Here is a 23,724-nt window from a genome sequence, read left to right on the forward strand (position 1 = left end):
TGCATATACATATGTGAGTACATACACCTTTTCCACTGTGTCAGGTCAACTCGCCAATGCGCTGCTCCCGCACCCTCTCTCTCCTCACCTCTCCAGTTCCAGTCTCCCGCACTAGCTCCCTCTCCGCTCCACACAGGTCAATGCCGGTCCCTTCGTGCCATTGCTCTTAGGCTGTTCCCCGGCGTCCCATCACGGGCGCTTTTTTTCTGGCTGAGCCACGGCCTGCCAGCCAGCAGCCAGCAGCCAGCAGCCAGCCAGCCAGCCAGCCAGCCAGCCGTTGATTGCGGGTGCCGTGCGACATCTGCTTCATATGCTTTGTTGTTTTTTATAAACTGTGATTCCGGTTTTTTTTTGGTTTATTTTCTCGTCCAAGCCCGCCTTATCCTCGCTGCCCGGCATTCATCTCGACACGGTATTTTACCCGCCATCTCCAGCGTTTACCTCGCTCCCGGCAGACGCTCCTCCGGACTCGGCCCTCGGGTGCAGCAGCATCCCGTGCCACTAGCCACCACCTCAGGGTTTTCCCCCCGTCTACACTCTGCCCCAGCCTATCGTGTGCGCTTGCCCGATTACACACTGCTGGGCTTTGCCGCCCGTGATCCTTCACCGTTCTCTCACCGAGGAACGGCTTGTCGGGAAGTCTCCTGCTTGTCTGAAACTCCTGCGCCATTGCCGGCATTGGCCCGTGGTTTTCCGCAAAGTTCTATCGACAAGCCACGGGCGAGCGGGAGGAAGAGGGGCTGCACAGGGTGCAGTGGGCGCATAGGGCCATCATCGATTTTCTGTCCTACTTGGCTTGCAACGGCGTGCTGGGAATTGGCTTACAGCTGGGCTGCGAGCCGATGATGGGATCGCGCCGTTGAGCGCGTGTCAGCCAAAGGATGCATCCCGCTCCCAACCTGGCTGAGGCCCCGCCGCATAAGAGTCCGGCGCCTATACAGCACCGGCCCACGAGCCCGGAGACTAATGCCGCCGCTGATGCAGCCGCCCCCGACCTCGTCCGGCAGCTGGACGGCGCCTCTCCGCCGGTGCGGAAGGACACCACCTCGTCAACGTCGACGACCGCGACCAGCGCAACCCTAGCAACCCTCGCCACGAACGAGACGCCCGGCACGCCCTACAGTGTGGATGCCTCCCCCACCAGTTACGGCGGCCAGGCCGTCTTCTCAGCCAGGGATGGGAGTAACATGGCCTCGCAGCAACGCCGTGCGAACCGGCGGCGGACCGGTCCGCTCACAGCCGCCCAGCGCGAACGGGCTCATTTAATCCGGAAGATGGGCGCTTGCAATGACTGTCGCAAGAGGAGGGTCGCGGTAAGTTTGCTCTCCGGTTCTAGTGCTGCGAGGCTACCGACTTACATGGGTCCCCTAGTGCCATCCTAATCATCATGACATGACGTGGGAGGAAGCGGCCAGGAAGTTTAAGCTTGGTGATTCATCCATGCAAGCATTTGCGCAAATGGCCGGACAACGCCTCAGTCCGGCACCGGTCAACTCAAATCACGCCTTCGCACAGGCCTCCCAGCCGATGGACTTGGACGTAGCAACCTCACAGCCCGTCCAGCCCGGCCTCGCCGAGGCACGTATTAGTCGGACACCCCTTCCGTCGGCACCGCGGCTTGAGAAGACGGTCAACATGGCGCCTCTACCCGGGTTGGACGGTTTTAGAACAGACCTCCAGGGGAGTGCGGACCGTATCTTGGCGAACTCGTCCCGCAGCCGCTACGCCGCCGTCTCGGTGCTACTAGTACGGTGGCAGGATGACGAGGACATCGAAGCTAAAAAAGCCGTCCAGGACTTGGCCAAGGTGTTCGGCGAAGATTACAACTTCTCGATTCAGATCAAATCGATTCCAACATCGTCAGATGACAGCAAGAAACCTTGGATATGGCTGTCGCGGACAGTGGCCGACTTCATTGAGGCCCCTAACCAGCGCGATGTTCTGCACATCTTTTATTATAGCGGGCATAGCTACCTGGATGGTGACCGAGACATGGTCCTCGCAAGGTTCGTGCCGTGATGTCCGCCCCTAATTGCCCCCCCCCCCCCCCCCCCCCCCCCCCCCCCCCCCCCCCTTTTTTTTTTTCTCCTCCTCTGTTTCCTTTCGCCCTTGTCTTGCTTACACGCTTTCTCCTGCCAGTCCCAAACAAACCGACCGTGCGTCGGCTATTCGATGGAGTATGGTTCAGCAATTCTTTGAGAATGCGCGCTCTGATGCCTTGCTCATTATGGACTGTGCGTACTACCCCTCGTACAAGACGGTTCGGCAGCAGGGTATGCTGGAATTGATTGCGGCGTCTGCCGGCGAGGATCATGTTGAGCTCCTTGGCAGAAGCACTTTCACTCGTACCTTGACCGACCTGCTCCGGCTGAGGGCGGTGCAGCGGTACAAGGAGCCCTTCTCGGCGGCCGAACTCCACTCCAAGCTGCTGTCTTTGTACCCGCAGCTGATACGGGAACGGAACCCCGAGAAGGAGCTCATCGCGAGCTTCCCCACCCCTCTAGGAATGCAGCTGTCTGGCCTCAAAACGTTGCCATCTGTTCTCGTCGCCCCGCTCCGGAGCGGAGAACCGCCTCCCTCGTCTCCGGAAAGCGGGTCGCATCTCACCTTGACGTTTCGTCTCGAAGATAATTCGTTCCACGTGGACAGCTGGGCCGAATGGCTCCGCCTAATGCCACAAGGGATCAGGGAAGTGCGGGTGGAAGGTCCCTATCGCAATACGTTACGATGACAGCAGATATGTCATCCCCCCACTCTTGCAAACCGACATTGCTAGGTTCTCTTTAGCAGTTTGTCGAGAAGAGTTGTGTCCCACCGCTTTCAGGTCGGTGGATTGCGTACACAACATGTCTTTTTATTTTATTTGCAAACGTTCGTCACGGATCAGCTCTGGTTTCTTCTGTTCTGTTTTGCATGATGCATATAGCGCTTCTGCATTGTCTTTTCCTGACGAGCCTACGATCACAGCCCCTCTTTCATCCTCGGGTGCAGATTGGCCCAGAGAGAAAGAGCTATTCATAGTGTCTGAGTAATTTTTTTTATATGTTTTTTTTATATTTATTTTACTCTCCTAGTTGGAAAGTGTGAGAGTGGATACCATCCGAACAGAAGAACCGAACGGAAAGTAGATTGTCATGAATGCCATCATGGGGTAAGGGGATCTTGTTCAGGCGGGCAAGGCCAGAGCTTGAATGCCCTTCTCGTCCGCTGGCTTGTTCCAGCAAGCATAGACACTATGATTACGAATTAAAGATCATCTTTCCGCTCTTTCCACTACCAGCTGATGACCCCCCGAGGTATCTCGCTCATTCTTGCGCTTCCGTTTCTAGCTTTCCTGTAGTCCCGTTTATCGATCTCCCCTTTTTGCCGAAATACGAGGAGAAAGAAAGAAGGAAAGGAAAGAACGGAGAGAAAAGGTACGTCTCATATATAACTCCGATCGATCTAAATAGTGGTATCTCTCTACTGACTACCCGACCCATGCCACACAACAGCCGAAAAAGAATGCACCTTTCGTTCTGAAAGAACGGAATAAGAATAAAGAATAAAACAAGAAACGTAGAAGACATGGGGCAAAAAAGCCTGGCTGATCACACCGACGAAATGTCAAACCTCACAAAATCACCACCATGGCAAACAGCCCAACCACCAACCCCACCATGGATCTCGGCATCGACGATCCGGCCGACTGGCTGGCGTCGGCAATCTTGAAAGTCGGCTCGTACTCGCCGCTGGCCGCCACGTTGGTGAGGGTGGCGGCGGTCTCGCCGTTCCAGCAGTACCGCTCGAAACACGAGGCGCACTCCGGGGGTGCCGGGGTGCGCGTCCGGGCCAGGCTGCGGCTGACGACGGCGCAGGCGACGCACTTGGCCCACTGGGTGTCGAGGGTGCCGTTGCCCTGGGTGGCGGCGTCGAAGCCGTTGCGGATGATGGCGTCGCGCTGCTCGGCCGTGTAGCTGGGTGTGAAGGTGCTCACGTTGGACATGGCCGTGTAGGGCGCGTTGGGGATGTAGACGATGAGCGGCGGGACCACCTGGTCCGGCGACGCGAGGGTGAAGTTGGCCGGGTCGCAGCCGAAGAAGGTCGGGCGGTTGTTGAGGCCCAGCGAGATGAACGTCTTGTCGTCGGGCACGGGCGGGAACAGCGTGCCGTTGGCGATGTCGCTCTGGGACCGGTCGTAGCTCGCGCGGAGCGCCGTGCCGTTGGGCCAGTTGTACGTCGTGTCGGCCGACGAGTCAACGGCGAAGATGACGTCCACCGAGCGGAGGGGCTGGATCAGCGGGTGCAGCGGGATGTTTTGCAGGTCCAGCCCTCCGTCGACCAGGTCGAGCTCGTACGAGTCGTGGCTCGGGTTGGTGGCCTCGTTCCAGCCCAGGAAGGGGTTCGGGGCGTACTGGGCGATGTCGTTGTCGGCTTGGTCCAGGTCTTCGAGAATGCCGGTGGCGGCTTGGATGAGAAAGTCCGGGATCCCCTCTATCGAGCTGATGTTTTGCACAAGAAACGCGTTGAAGAGGGAGCTGCTGGTGCCGAAGACGTAGCTGGCCGAGTCGAAGCCCCTGACGCACTTGCCGTCCGAGGGGATGACGCCGCCGGTGAAGTTGGAGGCGAGGTACTCCATGGGCGCGAAGCCATACGTGGTCGGGTCGAAGGAGCCCATCTCGAAGGGGTTGAACTCGAACACGGTGGCGTTAAGCGAGATGATTTGGGTGCCGGGCGCGCGGCCGTCGGCGACCAGGATGGGAAAAGGTGTCCGCGCATTGGAGAACTCGTCGTCCAGCGCGATGCTAGAGAAGGTGTATGCCGGACCGCCGTCAGGGGCGTCGATCAGCTGGTAGGCCAGCGCCCTTCCCCAGCTATGGTTGGGTTTCAAGGGTTAGCACGCGGTTTTTAAGGGGAAGCCCGTGGGATGATAGAACTCACTAGTCGGTGATGGATGTCTCGAAGCCTGCGTCTCTCTTCGCACGGACCTGATCGGCAACGTCGCCCCAATACCGAGGCGTGTCGAAGATACCGTCCATGTCAGGGCCGTCAAAGATGGAGTTGGAGAACTTCCAGATGTTACTGTCCTCCCTACCCTGGCGCAACGTCTCAACGCTGCTGAAGTTGTTGGCATAAATGCTGGTGACCAGCCAACCACCGCCTGAGAGACCGGCCCTTTTCACATCGGTTAGTAAGTGACGTTAGAAATCCAAGTTTCCGGGCTTGCGTACAAGTAAGTGCTCGCCTGGAGAAGGCCGCCAATGCCACCATTTCCCGTCGAGCCAGGAGTGCGGCTGTCGGCGGCAGAGACGAAGCCGGCGCCGTTCATCAGGGCGCGGTAGCCACCCCCCGAGACGGCAATGCCGATGTTGGGCAGGTCCGTCACATCCGAGGCCACCCTGTTGATGTAGGCCTCTGCGTCGAAACCGTCGATGTTGGCACGCCTCAAGAAGTCAATCATAGGGTCGACGGTGGCAGGGCGGCGTCTGCTGAGCCAGTCTGTCTCGCTCTTGGAGAGCGCGTTGGCGCTCCGGATTCTGGGCTTGTCGTCCGGGCACGGCACCTGGGCCGGGGCATAGCTACCGCTCGGCGCGTTGGGACGCGCACGGGGACTGATGGCCAAGTCATTGTGCCGCGGTGGTATCCTCACGGGCTCGGCGGACGTAAGGAGGGGTTGAAGAAGAGCGAGTGGAAGGAGTGCTTGAAGATGCATGGTTGCTACCGAGGTTGGTCCTCTCAACAAATCATGGAAGAGTATTGTGCCGTGGACGGCAAGTGAGCGAATGAATGAATGAATGAATAAGAAGATAAACAAGGAGAACAAGATACACGTTGGAACGAAGGCCGCGGCTCAGTTTGGACGGCAAAGGTATAAACTGCTAGGAATGCACCTGTAGGACGGAAACAGCATAAAGCGCGGTCTTGCCAAGCAACTCGGGACGGGGGTCGGGACGGCGGGAAAGGAGAGGCACCCGGGGAATGGGCGACTTATGGGCCGCTTTGGACAACTACTGCCAGGCAACGCTTTGAAGGAATGGCACGCTAAGGTACAGTACTGTACTCGTTGTCCGTGGGCTGGGTGTCGCGGCCGGCAATGGTCGAGCAGCCGCAGGCGTCAGCCGAGCCTCGATGCGTATGCGGGATGCTGAAGGTTCTGACAGCGACGGCGCCTTGGGCGTTCGGATGACCAAGGTCGGTTTGTAGAACCAAACGACCACTTACAACAAAGACACGCCCGGAGGCCGCCGTCCTGCTCCGTTTTTGCCTGACCAGTGTTAAGCTTCTGATGTTTTCAGGGGGCCTGTCGGTGCCGAGCACCCGAGGTTCGACCCTCGCTCTTTTGATGGGCATCGTTTCACGTTTCATGCAGCAGCCGCCAGCCATGTGGAGTCTCAAATCACGGTCGGGTGGCTTGGCCGACGTCGTTTCTGGTCTGACTCGAGATCGGACGGTCGGTGAACTGCGCAGGAATACATATCGGCTGCAGATACCAGTCCGTCCTTGCGGAATGTTTAGACGCTGAAAGGGGCCTTCCGATGAGCAACGGCAACGGTCTGGCAGGTTGTGTACCCGCTGCGGTGGTTGGATCTGCACGGCGGGAAGCACCACTCAAAGGCTTGGCAAGCAGAGCGACACTGAGTAAGATGAGTCCCGGATTAGAGGATTACGAGTTGCAGTGGCTTGTGTGGGGTTGCAGGGATCGGCGTGGGTGTCATGGGTATCATGGGTTGTTCCAAGAACTGCGGCCCACTTCTGAACCGTGATCCAGTACCGTGATGCGGCGGCTACTCGCCAGCACTCGGAGAAAGCCCACAGTCAAGGACGAGGTCGTCCAATGCTTGCCCTGCCGGCTTCGGGTCCGCGTAGTAAGTGCAGTGTAAGTAAACCGACCCGTACCCCGTCAGCTGAGGCCTCCTTCTCGGGACCAGGCCAACCCACCGGCCTCGCTTGGCTCGGGATCTGCATCAACGGTCTTCGTGCCCGCCCGCTCTTCTCACCCAATGTAGTAGTTTTCGAGTCGGAGTTATCCATCCTGCGTCTCCGCTCGAGACGATTTTCTACAGATGGAGGTTTTCGAGGTGCATACATCGACGAACGCATTGGAAGGAAGAAGTCAAGATAGGTCTAGGATGTAGGCATCGCGCATCCGGGCGAAACTAAGGACCGCCTCGCTGGGCCAGGCCATTGCATCACCCCAGACCCGCATTGTCAGAAAACGGGCCTCTCAGCCGCAACCCAAACAGCTCATCCGATTTCAATTCTGGTCCAGGGACTTGTCTATTTACCTCATTCTAACATCTTGCACATATGCAACAAATACCAGAATCACCGGTTCATGTGCTCGAGCCGGATGCTCACCGCTCTCCTGTGGGCCTCGAGCTCTTCGACCTTGGCAAGCCGCATCACCGCCTCCCCAACATTCCGCAGACCCTCGGCTGTCAGGTTCGAACTCGTGATATGCTTGACAAAGGATGCAAGGTTGACACCCGAGTACTGCTTGGCATAGCCGTAGGTCGCTAAAACACCATCGTCAGTAACGGATACCAACATCCATCAAGGTAAGCCACTTACGCAGCGAGTGATTGACACCGGCGGAATAGTCCCCAACGCTCTCCGGGGTCCATTCGCCAATAAAAACGCTACCCGCATTCATGACTTTATCGACCACCTTTTCGGCGTCCTTGAGCTGGAGGATCAGGTGCTCAGGCGCATACCTGTTGCTGATCTCCATAGCCTCGTCGACCGTCTTGACCCGGACGGTAACGGAATGGGCGATAGAACCGCGGACAATGTCGACACGAGGGAGCGCCATCGCCTGCCGGTGCAGCTCATCCTCGATAGCTGCCAACTCGGTGTCGCTGATATCCACAGCAATCAGAATCACCTGGCTGTCAACGCCGTGCTCGGCCTGGGACAGGAGATCCGAGGCAACGAATGCCGGGTTAGCGTCCTTGTCGGCAATAACGAGCACCTCGGAGGGGCCTGCCGGCATGTCGATGCCGACACCGGCATTTGTGTCGTTGCTGACGTACATCTTGGCTGCTGTGACAAACTGGTTGCCGGGGCCTAGGATCTTGTCGACCTTGCTCACGCTCTCGGTGCCGTAGGCCATGGCAGCCACGGCCTGGGCGCCGCCGGCCAGGACGATCGACTCTGCTCCGACCTTGTGGGCGACGTAGACGATCTCGGGCGTGATACTGCCATCGGAACGGGGTGGCGACGCGATGACGATCTTCTTGCATCCCGCTACCATGGCAGGGACACCAAGCATGAGTGCTGTGCTGGGGAGGACGGCGGTGCCGCCGGGAACGTAGAGGCCGACGGCTTCGATCGGTCTCGAGAAGCGACTGCAGACGACGCCCGGCATGGTCTCAACCTGCAGCGGCTTGTCCTCCTTCTGCGCGTCGTGGAACTTGCGGATGTTCTCGAAGGACACGTCAATGGCCTTGATCGTCTCCTCAGGAAGCTGCATGAGGGACTCAGGGAAGGGTGCCTTGAGGACTGGCGACGTCAGCGAGGTCGCCTTCTCGAACTTGTGCGTGTAGGCAAGGACGGCTTTGTCACCGTTCTTCCGGACGTCGTCGATGATCGGAGCGATGATCTTCATGATGGCATCCGACGATTTCTGTGACGGCCGCTTCAGTGCCTCGTCGAGCTCCTTCGTCGTGACCTTGGACATGTCGTACGCCTTCATAGTAATCTTCTCGGCAGAGGTCTCCTCGGGCGCCTCTTTGACTGGGACCGTCGGAGTTGCGCTCACCGTAGGCTTGATGCCCTCCTTTTCTGCCCACTTGCCCTTCGCGTCCCCGGTCCTGCGCTTGACCTTGAAGCTCTTGGCATCGAGGTTCTTCTCGATGTCGGCAAGCGTCACGCCTGCGCTGACAGCCCTGGTCAGGGCAAAGTAAATGAGATCTGCAGCCTCAAAGGCAACCTCCTGCGGCGTCTTGGCATCGCAGAGCTCTTCAGCCTCCTCCATGATTTTGGCCCGTAGAAGCTTCTCGTCCGAGAACAAGCGAGCGGTGTACGAGCCTGCCGGTGCTGATTGTTTTCTCGAGAGAAGAGTCTGCTCCAATTTGGCAATACCTTTCAGGTCCCCGAAGCACCCCGACTGCTCCAGGTGGCAGAACCGCCCTTTTTGTTTGACGACAAACTTGAGCGCATCGTTGTCGCAATCCAGAGATATCCGGACAAGCTCCTGAGTATCACCCGATGTTGCCCCCTTATACCACAAGCCGCGCTTCCGGCTTTGATAGACGCCCGTCTGCGTCTTGAGTGCCTCCCCAACACTTTCTTCGCTGCTGTACACCAGGCCCAGGGCTGTATCGTGCTCATCGCAGACGATGGTTGGAATCAAGCCATCTGGGCGGTCTGACTTCCAGGTAGCAGCGAGAATTTTGGACACTGCAAGCTTCCCGGCCTGCTGCTTGCTGGCTAGGCCCGTCGAAGGCAGGATTGGGATGGCATTGCACTGCGCCGCGACGTCAATGAAGCGCTCGAGATCGGCGCCGGGAATAGGCTTGACGAAGAAGGACCTGATCTTCTTTGCCTGGCTCTCCTGGATGAACTCCGCAGCCTCTGAGGCGTTCGGATCGAAAGCGGAGACGAGAAGGCCGTGCTCGCTGGCAACGGCCAATTGACTGGCGCTGCTACCAGTCACAACAGGGGCAACTCGGGAGCCGAACTCTGCAAAGTCGGGGAGCCGTTCGGGGCGGACAAAAACTTTGCGGGCGCCAGCGTCTAGGAGCGAGACGATATCATCGCGCGATTCAAGGCGTGTCACATCGAAAAACGGCTGGAACTCGGTGTTGTGGCGGCCGAGAAAGTTCAAGAGCTTATCGAGAGTTTGGGGGGCGACCTCGAAAAACACACAGCCGAGGCACGACACTTCCTCGCGGTTGAGCCCCTCCTTTTCACCGCCGAGTCCCGGGGGGACATTGACGCTGACGAGGAAGGGGAGTGGCAGCGTCGTCTCCATGGCGTCAATGCTACTTGAACAACGATGGCAGAGGAGTGAGGTGCAGGTAGGTATATGCTGGGCCCGCTGTGACTCTGTTTCACGGGACTTATTATTATTATTGCTGGGCCGTCACTGGGCAAAAGAAATAACAGTCATCGCGGGATTCCCGACTCGCGCTCCTGTATCGGCACCCACTGTCGAGGTGGGGTTGCACTGACGACCTGCCCCTCCTTTGCTGGGTCGTCACTTAAGACTTTTTTTTTTTTCTCCTTCTTTGGCGGGGTCCTTGTCGACAATTAAGATGTGGTCAGTGCACTGTACGATGGCCTTTCCGCGGTGGCGGATCATTGCAGGCTCCGAATCAGCCAGGGTTCCATTGGCGACTGAGGTGCCGGGTCTTGGCGCTCTGCTGGAGCATCGCATCGCTTTCGCGACAATACCTGGTAGCAGAGCTTCGCGACTTGATCAAACAACCGCCGCATTCACTCCCGTTAGCTTCGACCGTAGGGATCCTTGCCAGCTGCAACTGTTACCCCAATTGCGAAACGCAAAAGCGACTCTACTCCACAAGCTCTGTAGAGCCACGATCTCGACGCCAAACCGGAGCCTCCTTTTGCAATCATCCACTCCCACCGCCATTGTCACCGAGCTCTGCACCCCCTGTCCCGAGCGAACACCCATCAATATGTCCGCCGCCGGCGCGACGGCGCCCCAAACCAACGGCGTCCCGCCCTCCTCAGCCTCTCAATCCCAGCCTCCAAATCCCACTCCCCCTTCACAATCAACAACAGCAACCGCCGCAAACCAGTCCCTGCCGCAGCCCGGAACAACAACAACCACAACAGCAGCAACGCCGACGACAAGCCAACCGCCGCCCTCCCAATCCCAGACTCAAACCCAAACCCAAACCCAACAACATCAACAACAACAACAACAACAACAGCCACCGTCACAAAACCCCCAAGTCCCATCGCCGACGGCGAACCCGACCGCGACAAACCCGACCACGTCCGCCACGACGGCCCCTCGCCCGCGCGACGCGCGCACCCTCGAGCTGCTGCTGACTGCGCAGGGGGTGACGTCGTTTGAGCAGCGGGTGCCGCTGCTGCTGCTGGACTTTGCGTACCGGCATACGTCGGCGGTGCTGTCGGACGCGCTGCACCTGGCGGCGGACCCGTATACGTCGCACGCGGGGGCGCGGCCGAGCGCGGCGGCGGGCGCGGCGCCCGTCAACGCCGGGGACGCGGCCATCACCGCCAACGCTGTCTCGCTCGCCATCGCCAGCCGCCTGGGCTTCCAGTTCCGCGGCGGCGGTGGGGGTGGGGTCGGCGGAGGGCCCGGCGGTGGCGGTGGCGGTGGTGGAGGGGTTGGAGGAGGCGGCGGTATGAGCAAGGACTGGATGATGGAGCTGGCGCGCGAGAGGAACAAGGTGGCCCTGCCCCGCGTCATGCCCAGCGAGTGGGGCACCAGGCTGCCAGGAGAGAGGTTCGTCCTGAGCGGGGTTGGTTGGGGGCTCAAGGATGTCTGGGCTGGCCAGGAGGGGGTGGACGAGAGCAGCGGGGAGGAGGAAGAGGACGAGGACGAGGCGATGGGCGACGGGCCTGGTGGGGAAGGACGAGCGGGGGATGCTATGGAAGGCGTAGAGACGGAGGATGTTGGCGGGGATGGGGTGGAGGGAGGTACAATTGGAGATGTATTTGGGGACGAGGGGATGGAGGACGAGGAGATGGCCGAGGCGTGAGTGGAAAGAAGAGGAACCTCCTTCACCTCGCTGCTGAGAACAAGATGGTGAATGTGGAACTGATCCTTCTTTGGGATCAAAAAAAGAGAGGAAAAAAAAAGAAAGAAAGAAACCCGGGGAATGCCCGTTTTGAGCGATTTGGAAGGCGCTTCAACATTCAAGGAGACTTGTGACGATATAGGTGGTGAGTTTGGTTTTGGGAATGGGAGTTTTCTCCTCGGAAGACTCCAGCAATGGCGTTCTTCTACTACTACTACTACTACACTCCATTCCGAATTCTGGCCGCGCTTCCCTCAAGTAGGCAGTGAATCTTGGTCAAGATGTATGAGCCAGAAATAAAATGGATATACGCGTCTACCAACACAGAAATACTAATAACCAGCCCTGCGCCACGCTATGCAATATGCGGACATATACCGTCCCTACCAATGCATCTCTCCCCTATCTATGGCCCATGGAATGACCAAATATGCAGCAACTCCATCTGTCCATGTTGAATACCCATCACCCTTTGAAATGACAGGCTACCGCCCAGTCTAATCACTTCTTCCCCATCTTTAGATTCTTCACTCCGGTAATAATCTCGGCGTCCACGTCCTCTACTACCTTCCGTGACGAATTGGTGCCGCCCGCCGCTGTGCCAACTGGAGTGAGCGGCGGCTCTTCTTCCTCTTCTGCCTCTTCGTCTTCACCATCCTCTGCCTCCTCATCTCCCTCCTCATCATCAGCGTATTCGTCTTCAACCATGGACCCCATCATCCGGTCTTCATCGTAGCTCCCGCTCATAATGCTTCCCTCGCCGTAGTCGTCCGCCGAGTAACGCGAGAGGTAGCTGTCTGCGAGACCTTCGCCCATCTCCTCGTCGTCATCCTCGGCATACTGGCTATCATGGTCTTCGTCGTCATGGCCGTCGACGTCATCACCATCAGTGTCGCTGGCCGAGAACTCGTCGAGCTCGAGTGGCGTGTCGCGCCAATACTTGAAGTCGGTGTACTCCTCGCCGCCTCCCTTGACGAGCGTGCTGACGGCAGGGAAGTAGTGGTCCACGACCTCGCTCATGTTGACGTAGCTGAGCTTCATCTTGTTAAGGCTCAACAGGTCTAGTGACACTTCGGCGTTGGAGTTGATTGTGAAGATGCGAGTCCGCGGCACATCCACCGTCCGGTACGAGATCTGGTCGGTGAACCGGTTGCCGAACCCGGCATAAAATGGGGTCCTGTCCGGCCCATAGAGGCTTCGGATATCGCGCAACGTGGACATCTTAAAGATGTGGGGTTTGCGGAGATAAATCTCGCGGCGCAGCGCCGCCATGGTCCGGTCGGGAGAAAGGATGGTAGGACCTTTTGGAAGTCGGTAGCCATCCTGGACAATCCCCGCCAGATACGCCCTCGTCGTATCCGCCTGTCCCACGGACCGACTCGTCAGGTACATGATGTTGTAACCGTTGGCTACGATGTCGCTGTACAACTTTGCAACTCCCGCGTGCGTCCAGTCCCGCCCAATCATGTTCAGCACGTGGCCGAGAGCATCGGATTTGGTGATGGTCCCGTCAATGTCTGAGATGACCACAGGGGTCTCGTGTTTCCACAAGTACATGTATGCCCGGCACGTCGCCCTGTTCACTGTGAAGCTCATCGAGTTCTCGCCAGGCTTCAGGTTCAACGCCTTTAGCTGGTCGCTGGTAAGCCGCAAGGTCTTGGCATAGTTCCGGTTGGGATCGCCGGCGGTCTGAGAGCCTGGGGAGCTGGGAGGCGTTTGCAACGCCATCTGGCCAACGTCTGACTCTGTCCTTCTGTGGTTGGACGGGGCCGGAGAAGCGGTGACGTCGCTGCTATCGCTCTGGTAGCCGGGGTCGGATACAGCGTCGATGGCTAGGCCCGGGTTGCTATGTAGTGCGGATTCCATCGCCCTCTTCATGGCAGCGTCTTTTGCCTCCTCGCTGCTGTAGATCCAGAGGTTTCCTCGTTCGTCGACTCCAAAAAGGGCGCCAATATCATAGTTGCCGTCAAGTTCTTCTGACAGCACCTTCCGGGCCAGGATTTCTGCCCTGATGGCGTCTTCGTCGCAGTTCTTGAACCCCGTCATATCCAACATCAAGTCTCCGGTTTCGGTGACTCGGGTCGGGATGTTGACAGCCGACAGTTCCCTGGAAAGATTCATGGCCCGCTGCAGGGCCTCTGCAGGCGCCAGGGGAGGCGGGCTATGAGATCGTTCCGAGTATCCCGGGCTGTCTGCTTCGGTCGAATCCTCCTCACTAGATGGCTTTCGTGCCGTCCGTCGCAAAATGTCGTCGCTGTGGGGACGCAGCGGAGAGCCGTCGCTGACGGACGGAATACCCTTGGAAAGCTCAGGAGAAGTCGATCGCGGCGTGAGCAGACCTATTCCCGGTTAGCCGGTCTTGTCAATCTTTACAGCCAGGTTCCCTGCTTACCATCTCGGCCAATCGAGTAGAGCGCCGTAGGCGGCGGCCGGGTGAAGCTCGACGACCGCGCCTTTACGACGGGGTCGTTGAGATCAAGCGACTCGGGCTCTTGCAGACCAGGTTGTTGGGGGTTCAGGGGAGGGCTTGAGGCCGGTGACACCAGAGGTGACGTCTGCAGGCTCTGAGGGATAGTGTCGGTCGTCTCGAAGACGAAAAAGGCCTCGCCGCCTTCGCCGAGCTTCATCGAGTAGGGCTGCTTGACGCCATTGACCTTGAACTCGACCTTCTTTTCGTATGGGCGCAAGAGGGAGAACTTGCCAAACCGCACATGGAAGGGAGAGCATGCCAGGCTGCCATCTTCCTGCTCAACGACGATCACGTCGATGGCACCGCTGAGGGTGGCCGGATTGATCGAGTTCCATGCTGTGGAAACCGAATCGCTGAGGTTCCTGACGTACTGCATGGTATGCAAATAGCCGACGCCCGGAGGGACCTTATCCGCTTCTCGGAGAGGCTCAAGGGCGCGGCGGCCTGAAGTGCTACAAAATTAAGTATTTGCTTCCAAAGAGGAAGAGGACCAAGGCAGGAAATAGCTGGGGATCCGTTGATGGTGGTCGAAGTTCGTTTGTCTCAAAAGCACGTCGATATGCGGGATAACGTGGGCTGAGTCCGTCGCCACGTTTGGTACTGTAGGCTTCCGTTTCCGGTGCTTTGGATTCTTGGAAGATTTGCCACTTGCTGGGACACGGCGAGGAATGCGAACACAAGCGATAATTTGGAACTTAAAGTCGGGAACGACTGACACTCGAACCGAGCGGATGGCCGAGAGACGCTCGAAGGATGAGCTTGACACTGTTGGGACGACCTGGGGAAGGCCCGAAGGAGGGGGAGGGAGAAATTGGGCAGCCGTGCGTGGGCTCTTTTTCAATGCTTTCTGGCTTTTTTTGACAACATCAAACGAACGAAGACCAGCGTCTCCAACAGGTTGCGGCCGAAATCGTGGGCTATTAAGGCACAGGCCGGACGTAGCGGTTCTCAAAACGGGGTCGGCCTCATGAAGTAGCCAGGCGCTTGAGAGAGCAGCTGAGGAGCGCTAGGGCAATCACGAGGGCCTCAACAATCCCGATCGCCCCATCAGTCACCCGCTCTTGGCCGAGCTGGGCATCCCGATCGAGACATTGCTGGTACCTCGGGTAGGCCTTTTTTACGCCAAAGTTCCGCCCTAGAAACTCCGCAGACGAGGGTACCTGAAAAGTCCTGCTGACCGTCCCCTGGTATTGGACCCTTGTCGCGACTGCTTGATTCCCCTCGCTGATGTCATGGATCCTACGCATTCGCTCGCCAAAATACAAGTACAAAGACCCTGATGACGGAGAGACATCAGCATGGTTTGGAAGTTGTCTCGACGAGTTACTGATGCGGAGAATCAGTGTCACTGCAGGCACCCAAAGACTTGCGCTTCTCCGTCCGAATGCAGGGGCCGCGCACCGCGACCTGAGGGCATTGGTCTCTCGGCGGACGGCGCCCCCAGCCGATCAGCGGCGCTGCCCGCACCTGAAGCATTGAGCCACTAAATTGTGGCTGACTTGGTTGGGGAACGACAATGCAACCAAGAGGAAGCTGACCAGCCTTGGCGTGAATCCCGAGAGTTTGGTGGGAGCCTTTTAGGCGGTGAAACGAATATATAGATGATCGGAATGAGGGTTATTTAAGGCACCACCGTCCAGGATTCTGGATAGCGGGAACAACTGAGCTTTTGGGCCCGGCGGAAGGGGAGAGCGTCTTGTCAACAGAGCCACCTAACCTAATCCTCAAAAGAGAAAGAGAGGCGACGATGCTAATGATAAGAACGACGAAAACGATAAGAATTAAAATTTTTCCCACCTGGGTAAATAAGCAAGGGGGTGGCAATTAGACACCGTAAAGGCGTCCTCCTGTACGCAAGCTGCAAGACGATTTTCTCCAGCCAGAAAGCCGCTCTGTTTGCTGGGGCTTGTTTCGGTATCCTCATGCCTACCGAGACCAGCCATGGGTGGCGGGATCGAGGTTCTTTGCCGAGGGCCGAACAGAAAAAAAGCAAAGACAACGGACGGAGAGCATGGCAAGACAAATTGACTGTGTGGCCTTCTTCCATCCGGCCCCATTACTATCGGCGATCGAGGGGGTTGTGATGGATCAACGTGCCTCAAGCACATGTGGGTAACCGTCCAACACTCCGCACGAATGCTACCCGCCACATCCAATTATCAACCGGGTTCAAGGCGGCCGGCCGGCAGACCGGGGCGGGAGTCAAATCGGCTGTTCTTCCAATGTTTCGAAACACGGCCGTTTAGGCTTTTCCGACTGCCTTCTTGGGGAATGGGACAGGCGATAGGCCAGGCTAGGTAATCGCCGTGCTGCCCCGCAAGTTGGGCGAGACATGGAGAAACGGATGGAGATTTGGAGAGAACGAGACCATAGGTACACTTGCGTCGTACTTCCCGGCCTGCACCTAAGGTACTAACTAAGGTACCTGTAGTGTCATGAACTTGACCCTGTGGAGGTGTCAGGAACTTCAAGCTGGACGCTAACTTACTGTGGGAGCTGGTTGACAGCCGACCCTGCTTCCCCGGCAGGCAGCTACAGTACCAATGCCAGGCTAACTAGCCTTTCTGAAACGGCGTTGACAGCGTTGTGAGCCACTATCTTGGCAGGTACCCCCGCTAGCAGATGCGCCAACAGTCTGTTTGAGCGTTGACTTAGGTACCTGTGCGCAAACCGTTTTTGCTTGCGAAAAAGTGTCTCCAATTTTTCGGGCAATCATCCATGCCCAGCAGCAGCAACGCAGCCAAGCGAATCTCGGCTGGGGAAGCATCTTGGTTTTTTCCTCTACCGACGTCTCTGCGACTCATTTCAACCGACCCCCACTCCCTCCGTTTCCTTTTTGCCCGACTCGTCTCAGCACCCGACCTCTCCTTTCCCCGATCGCAGCGCTATGTCATGGATCTCCTGGACGTCGCTCGTTCCTACACTTCTGATCCTGTCGGCCAGCCTCGCTTGGTGGTCCACCGAACTTAACAGCTCGCGGGTCAACTTCGCAGCCGTCGGCCTCGCATTGTGCTGCTGGGCCGTCGCTCCCGAGTTTTCTCGCAACGTCACGTACTCGGTGTACGCCTGGACAGTCGATGCCATCGCTACGCTACATCTCGAGCTCCTGATTTTGCGGCATGCCAAGATGCTGTTGACGGGTGGTGCTGTTGTCTGGTATGTTGCTGTGCTATTGCCGCGTCATCATCATCGCCGCCGCTGCACCGTCTTTTACCGTACCTGCCGCGATGCGACGCCCACGCTTTCCCAGTATGCTTATTCATACGTGATCGCAGGTTGGCGCGCCGGGCGTGGCAGACGCTGTGGAAGCCAGTCCCCGAGCTGATCGGCATCCTGGGTGTCGACGTCCCCGATCCGCCAGACGTATCGCTGGCGGGAATCCGAGCCGATGCCGCGACGGTAAACTGGACGCGCCCTCCGCCGAACAGATCCGTTCAGAAGTTCCTGATCCAGGTAAACGGGGTGGTCGGTGAGTACCTGGGGAGCCGAGCAGAATCAACCACGGTTGTAGAGCCTAACCTTCGACAGTGGGCGAGGTCGCTGCGAACCAGGAGCCCGCGATTGTCGTTAGCGGGCTGAAGCCTGATCACTTCTACAATGTGCGAGTAATTGCTGTCGGCTCCAACAACTTCCAGGCCGGGAGCCGTGTTATCCGATTGAGGACGTTTGGCCGAGACGGCCGACCGCAGATTGGAAATTCCCGACTTCCATCCAACTTCGCCGCAGAGGAGCCACACGGATCCACACCGAGTGAAATCGGCGACGAGACCGGAGGGTCTCGCACCTCCTTTCCAGCCTTAGAGGCGGCAGCGCCCCCAGACGGCGTCGGTTCGCCTGCGCAGGACAGGAGCTCTGTCGCGCCGTCGGGGCCGCGCCGGAACACAGTCACTCGACGCCACTCGCCATCCACCACGAGCCTCGATCAGCCGATACGAGATGAGGTCAATGCACATGCTACGAAGACGCTGCCGGAGCTGACGGAACAGTTTGAGAGCATCCGGAAAGAGACCGAGGACGTAATGACTCTGATCGCAAAAGAGGAGGCTGACAACAGGGTGCTGTTAGAGGAACTAGAGGCTGAGAAGCGGGAAAAGAAGAAAGAGCAGAAGAAAAAGGAGGAGCAGACGGAGAAGCTCAAGCGGGATGTTAATTCAACTGATCGGACTATGCGCAATGCAATGCAGCGCAAAGCCCAGAGAGAGAAATTGCTTAAGGAAAAGCAAACCGAGAGGTCAAAGTTTCACGACAGCATTGCCAAGTGGGAGAAGGGCGTTGAGGACATGCGCGGAAGCCGCAAGAGCTTCGACCAGCAAAGGACGGAGCTGGAAGAAGAGCGGGACCGGAAGGTCGAGTGTCTCCGGTCCGACAATGACGATCTGCATGCTGAATGCTCGCGGTTAGAAGCAGAGTTGAGGGAGAAGCGGGAGCTGGTGAGGGAACTGGAAGAGGCACGGAAGAAACTACCAGGCGGGGAAGATGATAGTGAATGGCAAGAGAAGGACGACGAATTCAAGCGGGAATGGGCTCGAAGGCAAAGGGAACTGCAAGAAGCGCTAGCCCTAGAGGCAAAGCGTGCTAGGGAACTCGACCATGAATTTCGCATCCTCACCATGCAGCTCCAAGCCAACCCGCACGCGGCATATGCCCTATACAGCCAGGCAAACACGTCCGGCCTCGAGTTCGATAATCCAGCGTTCGCTCAGCCGAGGCGGCGAAGCCGGCCGAGCAATTCGCTCTCAAATGCCTCAATATCATCAACTTTGCCGGCATATTCTCAGATCGACCCGGCCGTGTCGGCGCCTACTGGTTTCGCTACTTCTCGGTCAGCAAATGCCCCTCCGGGGTTTGCCCCGGGTCCCTTCATGATAGACCTGTCGGCGGACATTCCCGGCCGTCTCAACGAGCCAAGCAACAGAACGGCCCCCGCTCCGCTTAGCCCGTCAGCTACCGCGCTTCTGCCATCGAATATATTGGCAGATTTAGATGATGATGAGCCCAGTCCGACGGCTCGATTCGGACATGACCCGTTCATGTCACATCAACGGACATCGCCCGAGGACGCTCCGCAATCCCCCGCGTCTTCGGGCAAATCCCTCAACGTCTTCTCCAGCCCCCATGGCTCGTCCAATAATCTTCCCTTTCCCCCTTTCCCGAATGACGCGTCGGATAGGATGTCGCTCAACGCTGCCGCTACCGTACCCTCGCCTATCGCGGCGGAGCCACCGCCGAACAAGCTGGGCAGCTTCTTCTCCTTCCAGCGCTCAAGGCCGGCCAAAAGCATGGAGAAGGAAGGCCCGCTTCTCGGTAGCCTCAAACAGGGACAGAGTCAGTCCTTTCCAAGGCAGACAGACGAAGATGGCCTCATAAACAAACGCCGTATCAGCCTGTCGGGCACTTGGAACGTGTTTAACCGGAACTCTACCGGACCTGAAATCACCGAAGGGCACGCCATAAACCCGCGTATGTTTTCGAGGAATCTCAACCCTTTCTCAAGCTCGCATAGGCCTGCGGGCGGCTTGTTCCCAGAGCGAGACCCCAGCAGCCCGCGGCCAGCCAGCATCGCATCCTCGGACTTTCCTAGACCATCGACAGAATCGAGTTCAATTTGGGGCCCGCCACCAGACCCAGCAACACTGGGGAAGCCCAGCCGTCTGTGGTCGCCCGACGCGCCCTGGTCTCGAAACCCCTCTCGACGACCGTCTCTGCACGGATCTCCGTCGGCGCTAAAGACGACGTTGGCATCAGCTGATGATGAGATTCTCGGCGAAGAGATGCTACCCAACGTCCGTGAGGTGGGCGTCATTGGCAGCCGTCCACCGGCGCAGTCATCAAGACCCCTCGGCAGACTGAACCCAAACGCCCCCGCATTCATCGGTTCGTTCTTCAAATCCAAGCCCGATAGGGAGAAGGAAAAAGAAGGAAAAGAGAAGACCAAGGCCGAGAAGAAGGACAAGTCCAAAGCCAAGGACTCCAAGGAAAAGCCCAAGAGCAAGGAGGCGGCGTCCACGCCAGAGACTTCGCAGGCGCCGTCTATAGAGATGGAATCCCCATCTGAGTCGCGCAAGTCCCGTGATGGGATCTCTGTGCATACGCTGGCGTCGGTCTCTGAGTCGAGGGACTCGCTTTCGCTGGACCAATCGTTCTCCAACACGCCGTCCGAACCCACAAGCGCCGGCCTCTCGGGCAGCTTCAAGGAGGACAACGTGGTTAGGAAGCTGTTTCGAAAGAGCAGCTCGAGCAAGTTCAGCCTCGCCGGACGATTGGGCGGCAAGGAGTCCGGCCTGTTCAAGAAGGGCCCGAGCAGCATCGCCAGCGGGGGCGCTTCGGACAAGGGAACCTCGATAGAGCGGACGAGTATCGGGGACTTTGATGACATTACCGACGAGGTACTGAATTCGGGTTTTCTGGGCCGCAGTTATGATAGCGTTACCAGCAGTCCGGGGCTAGGGCCGACATCAAGCGCTAAGAGCAAGGAGAACAAAGGGTCGGTACGGTGGCTCAGCAACTTCAAGAAGGGAAAGAAGGAAAAGGAGAGCCTAGAGCTGGACAGAGGCCTTTTCTCCGAGCTTGATGGGCTGAGCGAGGAGGGCTCCAAAAATTGAAGGGGCGCGGTTCATCACTGTAAACAGGTAGTTGAAGTGCATACTTTGCATAGCACTAGCAGGCGTTAGTGCTTAGAATACGAGAGCGTTTGGTTGTTGATGTCGCACATTTGTTCCCAATAAAATTTATCTAGCGAGGCCAACGTCGATGAGCTACATAAGGTACTGTACTGTACACTGTGAGTGATAGAGTGCTGTTGGGGCCCCCCTGAGACCTGGGGAGCAAGGTGTGGCTGAAGCTGTCCCTCTGTGGCGTTGACGCTCCGCGGAGCTCCAGCGGCTGCAAGCACCGTTCCAACCCGTCAATCAATCAGCGTTGTACAGTACCACTACCACCACACGACAACACCACCCGACTTCCCAGCTTAACCCTCGACAATCCGGAAGCCGCACCTGCAATTGAGAAGCGAAGCGATTTTCCGACGCACTGATACTCGAACCGCGAATACAGAATCCGGGAATCTGCACCGCTGAATGGCCGCCATGGCCGCCGAGGGCGGCAACGAGGCAGAGCGCCTGCCCATGCCGTCGCGGAACCCGCTGCCGTTGTCGGCGACGCAGGAGGCCCAAGTCCGAGATATCTTCCACGAGCGGGTGAGGAGGAAATGTGCCGACGAAATCAAAGGTGTGTGTTGCCTTTACAAAGGACCCCCCAATCCTTCCTGAAATGTCCCCCCAGCCATGCCATTCATGACCTTATCCACTGATATTTTCCGGCCCCCCGGGCCCTGCCCACACAGCCTTCGCCGACTGCGCACTCGGCCGGACCTTTACGGCGCCTTTCGTCTGCCGCGAGCTGCACCGCGCCATGAACGGCTGCATGAAGGACCACGCGACGCAGGCGGAGCAGGACGCGGCGCGCGAGGAGTGGTTCGCCAGGCGGCTGGAGCGGCAGCGCGAGCGCGAGAGGAAGGCGCGCCGCAAGGCCGAGCAGGAGGCGTTCCTGCGGGAGTGGTGGGGGTTGCCCGAGAAGGACCGGGAGCAGGCGAGGAGGGAGATGGAGAAGTTGCAGAGGGGGGAGAGGGTGGGCGGGTTTGCGAGTAAGGACCGGGTGAGGCCGGGAGAGAAGACGGAGGGGAGGTGATGATCTTGATGAGGATGATGATGGGGGTGATCATGCTGTTGCTGGTGGGGATGGAGAGAAGGATGTGGAAATGATACAATCGTGGATCGTCATTATAACGGAGCGGCAGAATGCATGCCGCTGACGGGTCTGACGACTGTACTATACACGTCCCTACCTGGTTGGAGACGGGCTGGGTAGGCGTCTGGAGTGGACGGCTCAGTGCTTGCGTCATGCGGATGAGCCTGCTGAGGCCGAGCGCTGCGAGATAGGCGTTTGATGGCATACTGATCGGGCAGGCGTCCGCCCATCCAGGCCTTGTCCCTAGACGAAAGGGGTCATGGCACACGCAACTCTGTACATATATATCTACCGAAACGGAATAAAGAGAGGAAGAACACGAGACTGGCAAGTTTATCCTGTGGCAGCGCCTCTACAACTTCGCCGCCGCTGCTTCCCCCTTTAGATACCTCCCCACCCCCTCCACTACCTCCTCCGCAACTCCCCAAGACAGCTCATACCCCCTTCCGCCCAACCCATACGCATGCATCACGAACCCGCCGCGCTTGCCGCCCAGAATCTCCCCTTCGATCCGCGGACCCCCAATCCTGGTCGGCCTTCTCCCAACGATATCCCTCAAGACCGTCAACCGCCCCGTCTTACTCCCCTCCAGAATCCTAGGATACGTCTCGACGAACCTCTTCAACAACTCCCCTCTCACTTCCTCGGACGGCTCAACCTCCCAGTTATCCAACTCCTTAGTCCCGCCGATGATTGTCCCGCCCTCGAAACCTCTGGGCACGCAAAACGTCCAGCTGCCGTCGGCATTCTGCCGCGTGACTGTCGCGTCGCACGACTCGGCCACGAGGCAGGTCTGGCCGCGGGTGATGGTCATGGCCGGGTCCGGGACGAGGCCCGTGCCGGAGGCGTTGACCACTGCCGATACCGGCGCTGCAGGCGCCTTGGGCTTTGTGTTCGAGCTGGAAGGGATCGGTTCTGATGGTGGTGGTGGGAGTGGTAGGGAGAAGGCCTCGACGGGGGAGCGGAGCCCCCGCTTGAGGGCCATGGTCTGCCCGCCGCGGTGCGCGAACCGGCGGAGGAGGAACGAGCAGTAGACCATGGGGTTGACGCACCATGTGTCGTACTCGCAGGCCCAGGCGACTTTGGGGTCGGGGAACTGGGAGGCGGGGACGAGGCGGAGAGTGCCGGGCAGGCGGAGGCGGGACGGGTCGAGGGCGAGGTATTCGGGCCCCGGCGACTCGAGGTACTCGATTCCTTTGAGGAACGTGATTCCCGCTGTTTGGGGGTGGGTTGAGTAGAGGTGCTGCATATGGGCGAAGGTCTTGAGAGAAAGAGCATGTTCACGGTGGATGCAGGGTGGGGAGGATGTATGTGGCGGAACCCAGCGGTTGTCTTTAGAAAAAGGGGATTAGATTAGTTGGTGGTTGGGTCTGGCTATGGGGTTGGCAGCCACGGGGGACATACGGGCACCGCCCCAGGGAGAGGTGTAGTTGATCTGGGCAACAGGATCCATGGTCTCAAAAGGGCCGGGGAAGTCGCGGGCTACAATGGTCACGGTGTAACCAGCCTCTTGGAGGAGGATGGCACAGCTGAGTCCGATGACCCCGGCACTGGCATTTATTAGTTGGCATGGCTCCCTAGCTATGTATGCTGGCTATGAAGAGGCGGATCATAATCACCCGATGACCACGACATGTGCAGACATTGCTCTTGTAAATAAGCAGTCGCCGAACTTCTTATTGCCGATTGTCCGATTGTATGCTCGCTCAGCGCGTCGAAAGTCGCAACACACTGGAACTGTTGAATGAAAAGAATGCGGTATATCTAGTAACACTTGAAATGAGATTTCAT

General features: G+C 58.2%; 8 protein-coding genes across 8 annotated transcripts; 4 read left to right on the forward strand and 4 right to left on the reverse strand.

Annotated features, from left to right (window-relative positions):
• Positions 1–881: 881 nt before the first annotated feature.
• On the forward strand, positions 882–2,731 carry MFIFM68171_01225 (Tyrosine-protein phosphatase non-receptor type 6; the record flags this gene model as incomplete). Its single annotated transcript, XM_071056647.1, has 3 exons — positions 882–1,313; positions 1,372–2,006; positions 2,140–2,731. The coding sequence occupies 3 exons, from the start codon at positions 882–884 to the stop codon at positions 2,729–2,731; spliced, it is 1,659 nt and encodes a 552-aa protein (XP_070912748.1).
• An 882-nt stretch (positions 2,732–3,613) lies between these two features.
• Positions 3,614–5,692, reverse strand: PLB1 (Lysophospholipase 1; the record flags this gene model as incomplete). The annotated part of the gene is made up of 3 exons (XM_071056648.1): positions 3,614–4,853; positions 4,921–5,154; positions 5,211–5,692. 3 exons carry the CDS (start codon positions 5,690–5,692, stop codon positions 3,614–3,616), a joined length of 1,956 nt encoding a protein of 651 aa, XP_070912749.1.
• Positions 5,693–7,305: 1,613 nt separating this feature from the next.
• On the reverse strand, positions 7,306–9,955 carry HIS4 (trifunctional histidinol dehydrogenase; the record flags this gene model as incomplete). The annotated part of the gene is made up of 2 exons (XM_071056649.1): positions 7,306–7,496; positions 7,552–9,955. 2 exons carry the CDS (start codon positions 9,953–9,955, stop codon positions 7,306–7,308), a joined length of 2,595 nt encoding a protein of 864 aa, XP_070912750.1.
• A 667-nt stretch (positions 9,956–10,622) lies between these two features.
• TAF9 (Transcription initiation factor TFIID subunit 9) lies at positions 10,623–11,678 on the forward strand (the record flags this gene model as incomplete). Its single annotated transcript, XM_071056650.1, has 2 exons — positions 10,623–11,256; positions 11,314–11,678. The coding sequence occupies 2 exons, from the start codon at positions 10,623–10,625 to the stop codon at positions 11,676–11,678; spliced, it is 999 nt and encodes a 332-aa protein (XP_070912751.1).
• Positions 11,679–12,218: 540 nt separating this feature from the next.
• On the reverse strand, positions 12,219–14,563 carry ned1 (lipin Ned1; the record flags this gene model as incomplete). Its single annotated transcript, XM_071056651.1, has 2 exons — positions 12,219–14,056; positions 14,110–14,563. 2 exons carry the CDS (start codon positions 14,561–14,563, stop codon positions 12,219–12,221), a joined length of 2,292 nt encoding a protein of 763 aa, XP_070912752.1.
• Positions 14,564–17,074: 2,511 nt separating this feature from the next.
• MFIFM68171_01230 (Fibronectin type-III domain-containing protein) lies at positions 17,075–20,789 on the forward strand (the record flags this gene model as incomplete). The annotated part of the gene is made up of 3 exons (XM_071056652.1): positions 17,075–17,343; positions 17,463–17,656; positions 17,716–20,789. 3 exons carry the CDS (start codon positions 17,075–17,077, stop codon positions 20,787–20,789), a joined length of 3,537 nt encoding a protein of 1,178 aa, XP_070912753.1.
• Positions 20,790–21,263: 474 nt separating this feature from the next.
• MFIFM68171_01231 (COX assembly mitochondrial protein) lies at positions 21,264–21,873 on the forward strand (the record flags this gene model as incomplete). The annotated part of the gene is made up of 2 exons (XM_071056653.1): positions 21,264–21,414; positions 21,530–21,873. The coding sequence occupies 2 exons, from the start codon at positions 21,264–21,266 to the stop codon at positions 21,871–21,873; spliced, it is 495 nt and encodes a 164-aa protein (XP_070912754.1).
• Positions 21,874–22,285: 412 nt separating this feature from the next.
• On the reverse strand, positions 22,286–23,578 carry MFIFM68171_01232 (D-amino-acid oxidase; the record flags this gene model as incomplete). Its single annotated transcript, XM_071056654.1, has 3 exons — positions 22,286–23,265; positions 23,338–23,483; positions 23,553–23,578. 3 exons carry the CDS (start codon positions 23,576–23,578, stop codon positions 22,286–22,288), a joined length of 1,152 nt encoding a protein of 383 aa, XP_070912755.1.
• Positions 23,579–23,724: the final 146 nt, after the last annotated feature.

The sequence above is a fragment of the Madurella fahalii genome (assembly GCF_045866475.1).
Source record: "Madurella fahalii IFM 68171 DNA, scaffold_1, whole genome shotgun sequence".
NCBI classification, from domain to species: domain Eukaryota; kingdom Fungi; phylum Ascomycota; class Sordariomycetes; order Sordariales; genus Madurella; species Madurella fahalii.